General features: G+C 44.9%; 1 protein-coding gene across 1 annotated transcript in view; it reads right to left on the minus strand.

The window, feature by feature from the left end:
* LOC125946144 (uncharacterized) overlaps positions 1-14,157 on the minus strand; it is a 140,490-nt gene that overhangs the window by 116,557 nt on the left and 9,776 nt on the right. Inside the window, 1 exon segment of the mRNA XM_049668641.1 lies at positions 11,977-12,313. Within this exon segment, the coding sequence (XP_049524598.1) occupies positions 11,977-12,313 (337 nt within the window).

The raw sequence follows: 14,157 nt of genomic DNA on the forward strand, positions 1-14,157 counted from the left end.
ATTATAGGCAAGATTCTTTTTTTGCAGCCTATGAATAATATCTTTATTTGTTTTTAAACTCATGAGCATGACTAAGAAAAAATGACAATGACTCAGCGAAAAAAAATTAACACCCAAAATTCACTGCAATGGGTTCTGACATGCGCACTAAGTGAAGGAAACACTTAGAGATGATGGTAGAAATCATTCATCACCATAATTTAGCAAAAATGACAATGACTCAGCGAAAAAAACATTACCACTCAAAAACCACAGAACTGGGTTCGGACGTGGGTACTAAACGAAGGAAACACTAAAGGATGGGGTAGAAGCCATAGTCATGAGGATGACTCAGCAAAAATGACAATGACTCGGCGAAAAAAATATGAATGCTCAAATACCATTGAAATTGGTTCGGACGTGGGCACTAAGTGAAGGAAACATTTCAGGATGGTGCTAGAAGTGATAGTCATGACCATGACACGGAAAACATGAGAATGACTTAGCGAAAAAAGATAAACACTCAAAAACCAATTGGATTTCTATTGCAAAACCCAGTATTCAGTGCCCAGTGCCATGCCTGATTATGGGCCCAGTGTCGCGCGCTGGATGCTGGGACGCTGACAAGGTGCGTCATACTGGGAGACGCTGGGCGTGGGGTACTGGTGCGAAATGCAGCTCTAGAGCGAGAAATACGTGGTGCCTGGCTACTTCATACATTTTTTTCAAATATAAAAAGGGACAGAGAGCGTTGTAATGCAATAAATGAAAAAAAAAACGCTAGGATTCCAGCCTCTGACTTACAGATCCCAATCCCAGTATCTTACCACTATGTCACACCATCACCGATCCGTGATTACCGATTCATAATTTGCCATGTCAACACGCAGACACAGTTGCAGTTTGGCACAGACATGGTAGATGCGCTATCGTCCCGCTACTAAACCTTGCGCCTCTACCCGAAAAAGTTGTTGCCCGTATTGCATAGTATGCATGGAAGTACTGCAACACTGAATTGCTTTTTCGATTGCTATAGCAACTCCGAAAAAAGTATTAAATGAACCGCCGACCCGGGACGCTGTACGGGCTGCTACTGCCGATGTTGACAGCTGTTTCTTGTTCTTCGCGCAAGGTAAATGCAACATTTTCTTAGCTCGGCAATGTATTTCAATCGACACGTATGTGCAGTCACATATCCCCGTCAGTGCGGCTGGCAGCCTTCGGCGACAGCACATATAGTATGTTTAAAACGCGTCATATCGGCACTCATCGCTTGTTGTGCTGACACTGTAGACACGAAATAATGGTCTGTTTAAAAACACCGATATGAAAGCTGAACTACAGAGTCATTTACCCTCGTTAGGCTTGTTCATTCATTAGTCCAGACGGGCCAATAAAGTGTAGACGGACTCAGCGACATGGAGGAAGGAAAAAAACTAGGAGGAAGCGTCACGTGACAATCTTGTAGCTTAGTCATAAAACATTTAGAGGAATGGGATGATGGGAAATAGGCCCTCACGTGATAGGCAAACGGTAGATTTTACTCGGCTCGCTTCGGTGGCTTCGGTTTCGTCTGCTGCGGGGGTTTCGGAATATGCGTACATACTCGGCGTGGCAAACGCGCGCCGAGGTTCGTCAAGGAATTCGAGTGCGTGAAGCAGTTGAGTCTCGCCGCTTAATTAGCAGACAGGCGCCAAGGCTGTTGCGAACGAAGGCGTCGGTTAACCGGCATTGCGCTCAACAACCCGGGAGGACCACCTCAAGGACGACTGGTTGCGTTTCGGTGTGGTTTCAAGGGAAACGAGGAAACCTTTCGCCCTGCAAACGTGTGAAGGCGACCAAGCCGCCCTTCCGACGACGATTCGTTGCGTTTGACGACGTCTTCTAGGAAACTATGACGCCTTTCGCCCCCGCAAAATGTGCAGGCGATTAAGCGAGCGTACAGGGTCCGAAGCAACTGTTTCCCTACGGGAAAAAAATTCGCCCCGTTTTGTGCCCAAGGATGCACTGCGAGCAGGATACTCCGAACATATTTAGGGCGTGGCGGCCCGTATTTAAGTTAGCGCAGTCGACACTGTTGCTCGAGATCTGCTCAAAGTCTTCGGCCTCTTAGCAGACCGGCGAGAACTGCCGTCAGCAGTAGGCGCACGTGCGTGATGAAGTGTTGTGTGCCAGGATGCTCTAATCGAACAGAAAATCGACGCGATGGTCTGTCCTTCCATAGATATGCACAATGAACGTTTCTTTTATTTATGAAAATGTAACTGATATTCGCGATCGTTAGTGACTACGTGTTCGTGTGAATTATAACTGACGAATTAGTGGTGCAATACTATTCAAGCCATTTTTCCCCAACTTTGTCATAATTCGCACTAAGTGTTATACATTTATTTCTCTATAAAGTACTTTTATCAGCTAGCTTACACCCCTAAAAAGCCCACGATGTGAAGCTATTTATTGTCGAAGAATTACATTTCATGCTATAAAAATATTATTGACTGAATTTTGTATGTATTTCTTGCGGCTGAAAATAATCAAAATTGCAATAAAACTAATTAATTGAAGAAACCATGAAAGATTAGTCTTCATTACACATACCAAGTTTTGCAATAGTCGCCAAGAACAATAACTTTGTAGAGAAGATTCTGCGCGTAGTAACTCGGCTTGTGAGTGCAAAGTTCAATCACTCCCCACGTTGAGGCTAAATATCATTTTCTTTTTTTTCCGAAGATATGATGTTGGTGGACATATTTTAAACAACAGGTAAATGACAGTTGAGATGAAATAATACAGTTTTACTTTAAGTTACAGGAGTGAACATCATTTTCATTCATTTATTAGTAGTACCCTGTAGGCCTGGAGGCATAACATCGGAGGCATTACATTACATTATGTATGTGCTACAGCTATATCTATGATATTTTTGTGTGAAAAATGCACTGCGAAGTTACTACAGTTCCATTTTCCCCGAGATTCAATTAGCTGTATGTGTATTTTACAAGCACACTTAGATCAAACAGTTTTCTACACAAGGGGATGCAGTGTGTAGGGAAAGCATGCACAGATCATGAGAGGTCTTTTGCATGACTCTGCAAAGGTTGTGTAAATGCATTCCACAGCAAATGCTATTGTTGGACCTTAAAAATATCTGGTGAGTTATTCTTTAACTGCAGAGGCTTGCAAAGGACGATGCCACAGCAATGAGTCAACCTTGAAGTGAAGCAGCTACATCCACGGGAACATAACAGCATCAAGTTGAGCCAGTAAGTTGATGCACAGCTGTATGCAGCCATAATGCATGTTTCCAGTTTGATCATACCTTCTTCATGACTGTGGTAGATATCCCCCACCATTCCTGAAGTGAAGTACGTTTTTTTATATGCAGGCAGGTCTCTCTCAAGCCACAATGGACATGGACATCTCTGAAAGCTTGTTTGATGTGCTAGCAGTGGGTACTGCTACATCTGCTAGCTCGTCCTTCACTGATTCAGACATCGCTGATGAGCCTTCCGAAATCCAACGTTTCCTGACATGTTTGATTGTCGTAATGACCACTGGGCTTGCTTAAGACATTTTCTCATATCTGTGCCTTGGTTCATTCATGTTCTGATCTGCTTTGCAAAAATCTGGTGTTTCTCTGTAATATATATTTTGGATTTCACCTTTAAAGCAAATATTTCAGTTTCAAAAATGAATATGAGACTGTCATACAGCTTTTTGTAAGATGTTTTCAACAGATGTAAAAGATCTATTAGTAATGCTCAGAATGAAGAGAAAGATAGAACTGTTCAACCTATCATTGGCTACATTACAGCCATTTTTTTACACAGGTGACAAGCGTACTGCATTCAAATTTCATTCTTAACACAGGCAAAAGCAAGTGCTAATGAATGAAAGCCATATATGGTACATCATAACCTAATTTTAGTCCATCTAGGATAAGTACAAGATAAGGAATATAAAACAAACTGCAGCAAAGCTGTGTTATGTAAGATGAAAAACTACTTTTTTCAGTAAAGTTGGAATAAGGAAAACACATTCCTCTGAATTATACATCAGCCATGTCCTCTCATTACAAACATAATTAACACTCTTGCTAGGCTCCAACATTTCCAACAGTAATAAAATTTATAACATGCCAACTGTGCTGGTAAGCTTTATGAACATTTTTTGGGACAGTAGATAAAAAATACACTATATAGCCACAGCCACTGATCCCCCTAACAATGTCCTGCTTGCTGGTCATTATTGTGCTTAAATTTTAAATGAAGCCAATGGTGTCGCTATTAGTCCTGGGTTTTAGCTTCAACTGTGCATCTGGTGTTTCGTTTGCACGCTCTGCAATTTCAAGTTATGTTGCAGCAAGCAGTCCGCCCTCATTGCACTTGACGTATTTTGTCCAGTCTCCCAGTCCAAGGCCCTCCAGGACGCTCAAGGGTGAAGCTTCTGCAGCACTGCCTACACACAACCCAGCGACACCTCGAACAGCAAGGCATACTATGGTGAGGATAATACTCGACCACTACAATTTTTACATACTTGTTTCCATGTAATTAAATATTGAAACATTAGTATTCGTCCACAGCGGTATAAGTTTCCTCAGGGTTTGCATTAAACACCAATTAGCGGCCAATTATCCTTCTTGAATTTCTCTTTTCCATTCAAATGACACAATAAGTAGAAGACCAACAGGTTTTTAACAATTTTATGTGCTCTTTATTTGTTCCATCGGTCACAATGCGCCGTGATATATGAGCTTAGTATATTTTGCCCACTCAAACTAAAAGGCTTCTGTGAAACATCTCTCATTGAACTATGCTACATTGACTTCTTCTGTGTTAGTTGTTTTGTACTTTCCTGCCTCGGCCCAGATGGGCCTGCACTATTTAGCAAATAAGTAAACAAACACAATTAAGTGGCACTAGAAGCTCGTTTGGATGTCAGTTTTATGCCCACACAGTTTTATGCCCACACAGCTGCCACTGGTCGCCAGTGGGCTTCCCAGTGCCAGCTCGGAAAGCCGTGCCTCCCATAACCACGTTCTGAGTGTCTGTGATGAGCTCACCAGCCTGGATACTGCCTCGGCTGGGCGTTGCTTGCACTGGTATGTAATGTGTGTCAGTGTGGCTGTGTGGTCGTTGCACCAGGGGCATACACTGGTTGTGTATACCTCTGGAAACATTGCGTGCAACCTTGATATGTGCGGGTAAGTGTTGGTTTGAAGGCGGCGCCAGTCCCTGGCTTGTTGGCTGCTTAACTTGGGATGTGGAGGAGCGTACTTCCGTCTGGTCAGGCGCTGGTCCTCCAGAATCTGCCAGAGAAGGCAGACCGATGCAAGATTCCCGGCTGCACTTGCATAACGCAGGTGATATAAAGCAAATTGATGTGCACCTATGATTTACACATGACCAAAGCGGTCAGTACAAGTTAATAACAAAGCCATTGGCGGCTTCGCTTACAAGGTATGCCTGATGTTGCCCCTCAATCGCGGAAAAACTGTCCGATATATATTTATTTTATTTTTTTCGTTAAATATGCTTATTCTCGGTGTTTTTTGCACATTGAGGTGAAAAAGATAATTTTTTTTGTAGATTTGTATGTCTCATTTTTGAGGTGGTAATTTAATGAACAGCTTGTCTCATGTTACATTTTACGGAAAGGTAGGCACATTGATAACAGGAAACATTTTGACGTGTCTTGCTTTTTTGTAGGGAAATACTGACATCTAATCGGGAATGAATGTTTATAAAAGGCTGTTTGTAAGGATGTTTATTTTAGGAAGTAAGTTTCTATGCTTCAGTGGAAGCTTGTAGTAAAAGTTACTGTGTACATATATATTTGACGGTAACAGACGCCTGCTGGCACAAACAACATTACATTTATACATCGTAATATAGATTTTTATGGCTAGAGCACAACTGCTATTTTCTTAGCACTGATATGTTAAGGAAGTTCAGTAGCATAATTGGTGTTTGTTGTTGTTTTGGATAGCTTTTTAAAGATTAGGTTGAACACATTTCACCCAGCTTAGACGGTTCGCGTATACATACAAACATAACTTGCAAAATAAATAGAAATGTCTAGGCAGCTAATAAAAGTGTTGCTTGCTGAACGTAATATTATTTCTTTTAGGGGACATGTTTCAACTGTGAAATTGAAGATGTGATGCAGAGAATCATGTCTGTGCTGCAGAAATGCTATGACCTGCAGCATTTAGAATATTTCGCCACTGTCCTACCCATCGCTGAAGATTCTGCATAGGAATACGCCCGCGACGTCATTGTCTGAGCCACACAGGCACGTGAAGTTGCTCATCGATCTCTGAGTTGCTTTCAATTTCTGAGAACAAGCAGAAGAGCCCCTATGACAGTCACCACAGTGAAAAAGACTTCCTTCCCAGTAATCTTGTCCTTCTATGGTTCCCACCCACCGCGTCGAACAATTGGAAAAGCTGATGACACACTACGCCGGTCCTTACCGGGTCCTCCGTTAGGTGACAGATGTAACCTATGAAATCTCCTCTCCGGTTAAGACTCTCGCTTGATATGCCCAGCCTCCCCATGACGTCGTTCATGTTGGCTGCCTTAAACGCTTTCTGTCTTCGTCCACATAAGACGCACGAGGATGGTGCTTCCACGCCGGAGAAACAATATTTATAATCAAATGTGGTTATGATACACAAGGTTAATGCTTGCTTCCAGGAAAATCTGGAGTAAAAGGAAATGAAGAGAAGTCAGAAAGTGAGAGAAAAGATGAAGATGGATAGGAAGACACGAAACGAAAACTACCGATTTCCCATTGACCGGTGAGTCAGGTGATTTAATTTTTATGTTTCGGCCGGGGCCCGGCGTTCATCAAGGGTGCGATTGTAACCATGCAGGTAAATTTATGCACTTTCTCCGTAACCGTTAGAGGGAAAAAAAATATATAGAGAGAGAGTGGGTCACCTATGACCACAAGCACGCGTGCATATAGTGGCGTCATGAATACCAAGACTCATGTCACTCATGTCAAAGCCAATGAAACACTACGTGAATACAAACTTGCGCGGGCATACGGTGGCGTTATAACGCGACTATAAACCTGGGCGTGCATTACGTGACATTATGAGTGAAAAAAACAAACACGTAGGTTGTTTGTGAATAATCCAGACGTATCAGGTGTACATTCAGTCGTGTCCACAAGGGAGGATAGACGCAGCCAGTGTAACGTAGTTGAGAGGGGTCATATATTAACAAGGAGCATGCGAGGGCTCGCGGCTACGAAGAGAGTGTTTCTCTTGTTCTTTGTTTGAAGTTGCTGCTACCATAGACGGAAAGTTTCCATTTTTCCGGGGGGGGGGGGGGAGGGGGCTGGGGCCCGACCAGTTTACCGCACACACACACACACACACACACACACACAACACACACACACACACACACACACACACACACACACACACACACACACACACACACACACACATATATATATATATATATATATATATATATATATATATATATACCCTCTGCTAACAATTTTCTATTTCTAGCTTTATGGCGAATGCACTTATATCGACACTCCAGGCAAATTGTCGCGGTTGTCGTCGCCGTGATGTTCCCCATTAAATCCAAAAGCCATATACATAAGCGACCCCTACCCTGTGGGTGCGGGAAAAAACACGTAACAGTGAGCCGAAAAGGATGGCAGCTGGATGTAATATTTCCCACGCGGTCAATATTCGGGTTACTTGTAGATCACGTAATCAAACGCGAATGGGAAGGAGAGCAAGCGTCTTCTCCTCTAGCCCTGCCATAGCTGTGAATGACTGTGCACGGCTGACGCTTATGCGGCCCGCGTATCATATCTAATTGTTGGTAATCATTGGTGCGTGCAATGATAAACGGAGACCAGGGATGGCTGCTAACTTCATGCGCGCTGTCTTCCTTGCCGGGCTGTTTTTCTGCGCCCCTAGTGTTGCAGATTCAAGAAACAGAGGTCATCGCAGATCACTCACCGAGGCCGTCAGTAGTGGACATAAACATAGGCAGACGATGATGATGAATCTAATTTTCAGAGTTGCGGTGAATCGCGCGGCTGTACGAACCGTTCGCCTCCGCTGCCGGCGTTCTTCACAATGCTTGCGTTCTGAAAGCGAGTGCTAGGGGTCATCCAGTGAGGTATTTACACGTTTACATGGTCCGTGCTTACTATGTCCACTATGTCCACTATGCTTACTATTTTATTTTATGTGAATGTTTAGTAAAATTTATATGGACACTATAACTAACGTATAGACTCTTGTAAGGGCCACACTTTTCTGTCGCGATTTTGACGAGCCTTTCATGGGACCGGGTCATTTGACCTCATTTTTCCAACTACGAGTACCAAATCCACCGTAAACCTCCACGATCGCCTCCTCTCGACATCCAGGAGCGACGCGCGAAAGTACGCTGCGCGCGACAATTCGCTGTTGAGCCCAATCAGAATCATTGCACGGAACGCGATTGCTTCTCGGTTGGATGTCTTTTTTTAAATATTGGCTGACAAGTTGGGGGTGCAGCCCTTACACGGGTGCGATCCTTACACGGATTTACATGGTAAGAATCTTCTTTCGTGTAATTGTCTTCTACTTCGCTATCACTAATACTGCTTCGCCTTCCCGGCCAAATTGCACTCTTCTTTTAGTACTTTGAGTTCGAGTATAAGCGCTGCTTCGCATGACTTCTAGGCTTCTATTTATTCTGATTTCAGGTGAATCCGGCTTGGCATCATTTCGGTTAATTCTGCATACAAGGTGCTCCAGCGAACAGTTTCTAAAATTTTTAAAGGTCTCCTGTGGCAGATAGCACAATTATAGTTCATGAGCTCGTCTACTCGAAGAGGTGGGCATTACTTGCACAAAAATTGAAATGCATAATCGACTAATTAACAAAATTAACCCATTAAGTTTTTAGCTTATGGCCCATGGCCTTGTGCCTTATGGCCCATGTTGGCCCACCTTATGGCCCATGTTGCAATTTACAAATTCTAGCCGTGCAGTGCGGATCCACTTTGAACTAAATTTCAGGCAGACCCAAGCGTCGAGATATTAATTCTTTAAATTTGCGGAGAAATACATTGGCGTGTCAGTCACTTACTCAACAAAACGTCGTTCTATGCATCAAGCACAAAAGTTTGAAAAGAACAAATTATGGGATTTTACATGCCAAAACCACGATCTGGTTATCAGGCACGCCGTAGTGGAGGACTCTGGAATAATTAAGACCACCTGGGGTTCTTTAACTTGCACCTAAATCTAAGTTAAGGGTGTTCTAGCATTTCGCCCGATCGAAATGCAGCCGCCGTGACCGTGATTTGATCCCGCGATCTCATGCTTAGCAGTCCAACACCATAGCCACTAAACAACGACGGCGGGTAAGCGCAAAAGTAACTGGAACGCCAGCGCATTTCTCCACAATCTTCGGGAATTATATAGCTCGAAACTGGTGCCATCCTGAGAATTAGTTCCTAGTGCAATCCACCTTGCGAATTACACTGCCAGAATTCAGTAAATTGCAACACAGGCCATAAGCTAATATGTTAAAAACCTAATTGATGATTTTTTTAATCATTCGATTATGCATTTCAATTTTTTGTGCAAGTAATGTCCACCTCTCGAGTAGACCAGCTCATAAACTAGAATTGTGCTATCTGCCACAGGCAACCTTTAAAAATTTTTTGAAAGTGTTTGCTGAAACACCCCGTAATTATGGCCTCTGCATGCAAGATACCTAATGCGTAAATGTTGTAAATAATTAGAAGAGCATTTTTTTCTTTTATTTTGTCGCCAGTCATTAGCATTGCCTACTGGAAAGAGAATCAATACTGAGACACATATCACTCACGTGCTTTTCACACGCCGTTGATAGAAGACTCTGCCGAAGGGGTCACTGAAGTCTGCAGGTTTATTTTTTTTTTCAGGGCCGAAAAGCACGCAAAGTAATTTGAAGTGAGGTAAACATACATAAACATATTCATTCTCTAGGTATAGGCTATCAATTTAGTTGGCTACTTCTTTCTCTTTAAAAAATAAAATAAACGTTGCCCATATTTCAATATATTGTGTCTATGCATGGTGTTCACAGCGGAAATAAAAAAAAATGTTGATATGACGAAACGCGGATAAGGTAGCCGTCGCTCGTGCTTCTAATGCGCTTGTCCTTCTATTGTTGGGATTTGCCGAAATAAAGCGAAAGTATAAATTAAAGGCTGTGCACGTCCGCGCCAACAATGGTGCCGTAAGCGTTTGCCACTACAAAAGTGAAACTGGGGAGGAAACGCAGGAGAATCCTCAAATTACGTGGGTAACAGAACTCCGGTGATGACATTTTAAGGGCGGGGGGGGGGGGGGGGGGCGTAGGCGACGAATTTCCGGGGGGGGGGTGGTGAGGGCTCAGCCCCTCCCCCCCTCCCCCGGAAAAATTCCGGAGGTTGCTCGAGCCCCGGAGCCGCCCCGTAGTCGGCGCCTATGGCTTCAACTATACATAGTTTGCACGTGCGTCACTTCCGCACCGGTCCGCGAGCCTGTCCGCCATCTTTAGGCACCTGCGGGCCTGCGGAAGCGTGCTGGGGCAGGCTGTGCGCGCTGACGCGTTGTTGATCCGAAGTTCCTTCTAGCGTCGTGATCATGCCAATCTGCGCGATTTTCGGTTGCCGCACAAGAGGTACCACTGCCGCGAAGCCGAGCTACGCAGAACCGGGCGTAGGTCCACACCAAACGTAAGAACATGGCAGTGCGAACGCACAAGAATGCTGTCGGAGAAACGTCGGTGCCTGTGGCTTTCCCGGATAAATCGGAAGGACCTGAACAACGTGCGTGTCGTCACTTTGTTTCGGGCGAGTATATAACACGCCAAAACACTGCACATCACGCATGATCGTAAAAGGGCGGCAGCGAAAGCCCCGTACTGGTTGGTGACCGCCCGCTCCCACACGCATAGTCGCCTTTACCGCTCTCAAAAACGCCCGTGTACTTGTGTTGTAGTGCACGTTAAAGAACTCTGGGCGGTCAAAATTATCCCGGAACCCTCCACTGCCGCGTGTTTCACAACTAGATCGTGATTTTAGCACGGAAACCCCCCCCCCCCCCTTTTTTTTTAACGGCCTACAAACTGCTTCGCATCGTCATTTCTTGGTATGTGTGCTTCGCTTAGCGATATGTTAAGCAATATTTGAATGTCTGCATGCTTTTAATATGGTGGGCTACTTCTATTTAACGCAACAAAATTCACATGCACGGACCATGCACCTAACTCTAAACCAAAACTCGCAGAAAGAAACGAACACACGTTTTGAAGCTTGGGGAAAAAGTGCATATAGGTGAACCTTTGTGGCAAGAAAGCTGTCCCTGAATGGAGCAGCACAAAAAATACTGAGATAGCTTTCTCTGCCGCACGCCGAGGACGATGGGAAGACCCGACGACAGGCGCTTCGCTGCAACGTTCCTCATCCAACCGCTCGTGAAGTAATTGTGCGCCTTCAGCGATTTGTAAGCCTTTATTTCGTTCAGCGTGACGTAGCTCGTGGACGGGACAAGATAATTAATAATATCCACGTACGTCGTGGCCGGGTGTGTTATCCACGCCAACGTGCAGCTAGTATGGGTCCACGCCGTCGCACATTCCGACCTTTTCTTTGTAGCGAGCCCGCGTCGGCCCTACAAGCTCGTCCATGTAGAAAGGGCAAAATTCAGGGCTCCTGACTTTTGCCATCGCAAAGCTTTCACGATAGCAAACACGCGGCGCTAACACGTAGAAACGAACGCCGAACACAAACGCAGCGGGCCAGCGGCTAGTAGCGAGGTGCCTAGCGATGGCGGACGGTCGGGGCAGGCGGCGGATATGACGTCACGTGCAAACTATGTATTGTGCGACCACGAAGACAGTCAATACCGTTTAGCATCGCCATATGTTGGGCGTGTTGGTAAACTGAAAGCATATTTAGCGCTTGCGGACAGGGGCAGTCACTCACAGCGTTGAATGTTGCCGGAATTTTCACGGTGTCGTGCGCGGAGCTGAGGAACGCAGCCGGTTGAGACAGGGCAGCCGGCCTGGAACTGTTGACGTCGCTAGTGGCGTTGAGAGTTGACAGAGTAGGCATGGTGGTGCTGGCGGCGAGAGAAGAGGAGGCCGGCGGGCCATCGGTGAGTGCTGGATGCAGGGGCTTGGTGAGACGCTGCATTCCAGAAGTCCAGGCGCGGCGTCTTAGGGTTAGCGCGGCGCCGCGCCGCTTCGGATGCTTGGAGAGGCCTGGAGGGCCAGCTTGGCGTCGGACCGGGATGCGAATGGTGTCCACGTGTCTCCGAAGTCTTCGTGAAAAAATGGAGAATAAATTCAGGTGCGGGCAAGGCCCTGGACCGGGCCAGAGGCAGTTGAAAACAGATCTCGGTAGGTAGCCAGCTAAACAGTGCGGCACCACCTAGTGGTCTCTCTCTCTCTCTCTCTAATCTTTCTCTCTCTCTCTCTCTCTCTCTAATAATTGGAGAGGACGCCGCGCAGTGCCACATGTCGCGTGCGCAGTGGAGCCGCACGTGCGTCAAAAGGTGAGGGGGGAGGGGAGCATGGCGAGAACTTACCGTGACCTTCCAGATTTTAGCATCTTTTACACGTGGCAGATCCCGCCGAACCTGACAAGGAAACGACGCGGACAGCGGCTGGTAGCTACTGTCGGCGAAGGCTACGCGGGGAGCCGTGACAGAATCACGTGATGCGTCATCCTTTTGTTTGTCACACAGATTGGCCTTATGACAGCCCACCTGCCCTAACGTTGGGATAGTCCTTCTGTATTATTGAGAAAAACTGGACAGCCATATTTTCTACCCAATAAATAAAACGTTGCCGCAGAACACATGGCCTCTATTGAATTGAGAACCTCGTTCGTATTCAGTACAAATGAACATCACTAATTCATTAGTTCAGAGAAAAAAGAACTCTTCATTCTATTGAGCAATTATACTGATTACCAAATATTGCCGTGACAACTTGGCCACATTCAAGTAGCGTGCCCTTCGTATTGGACACCGTGCACGCCGTGGTGTGGTCTTCAGCAACAACAGGCAGCAATCTTCGTAGCACGAGCACCCGGTTGGACCCGGCTCGCATGCGCCATGCGCACGAGGAAGCACTCGAGAAGAAAGAAGATGGTTGGACGCCAGTTTTAGAACGCGACACTTCACTTTATTTTTTCCCCTAAATTTATGAATATGCCCTCTCAAAATTTATTTTGGCATTCAGTTGACTATTGCTTTGTGTTACATGTTTGCCTTTCCCCCAATTTGTGTTTTGTTAGACGCACATTTCAAACAATCTAATGTGGCCAATCCTCCCTGTGGGTTCGAGCCATGTTTTGAGGCAACAACAACAACAACAACGACGCGGCTGCCGGGCATTCTTTACGACCGCAGTGACTTTCAGTCGTGGGCACAGGTTCGCCCTTAATAAATATCGTTGTTTTGTTAACCTGTGTTCTTCAACATCGTTTCAATATTTTTCAGACCTTCATGTATTAGAACTGAGCTGTAATCAGTGCTAGCATACTAATTAGGTGTTCCCTTTAATAAGAGTAGACCACATGGTATATCTTAATTTCTATGTACCTATCTTATTGATAGCTTGAGACATTCTTGTTATGCATGCTAGGAGACTCCCGTGCATGTGCATCACCGTATCTTTGTGGCGATAACTTGTAAGAATAAAAGTTTGTGTTAAATTTTTGGATATTCCATTTCATATTCGGCTTTCTTTGCTTGATTCGATTTGGTAATTTCTATGTACCTATCAATAAGATAGGTACATAGAAATTAAGATATACCATGTGGTCTACTCTTATTAAAGGGAACACCTAATTAGTATGCTAGCACTGATTACAGCATTCGAAATCTACTGTTCGGTATTCGCAAACCCCTAATATATTGTTGTGTATGTGTGTAACCCTTGAAAAAATGTTTATTAACAGAGTGTAATAATAGCTTTGGCCATTAGATGGACGGCTAAATGGCAAAACAAACGCAGATCTAAACTTTCGGTAGCGACAAAGAAAACTTCACAAAGCGCGGCCTCCCAACCGCAGGTAATTTTGTCGCACCGAAACTATACAATTAAGGTTTAGGAGATATGCATGTACCAAGAAATCAAATACATCTTTCTCAGCAAA

The sequence above is a fragment of the Dermacentor silvarum genome, chromosome 6, assembly GCF_013339745.2.
Source record: "Dermacentor silvarum isolate Dsil-2018 chromosome 6, BIME_Dsil_1.4, whole genome shotgun sequence".
In the NCBI taxonomy this organism is placed as follows: domain Eukaryota; kingdom Metazoa; phylum Arthropoda; class Arachnida; order Ixodida; family Ixodidae; genus Dermacentor; species Dermacentor silvarum.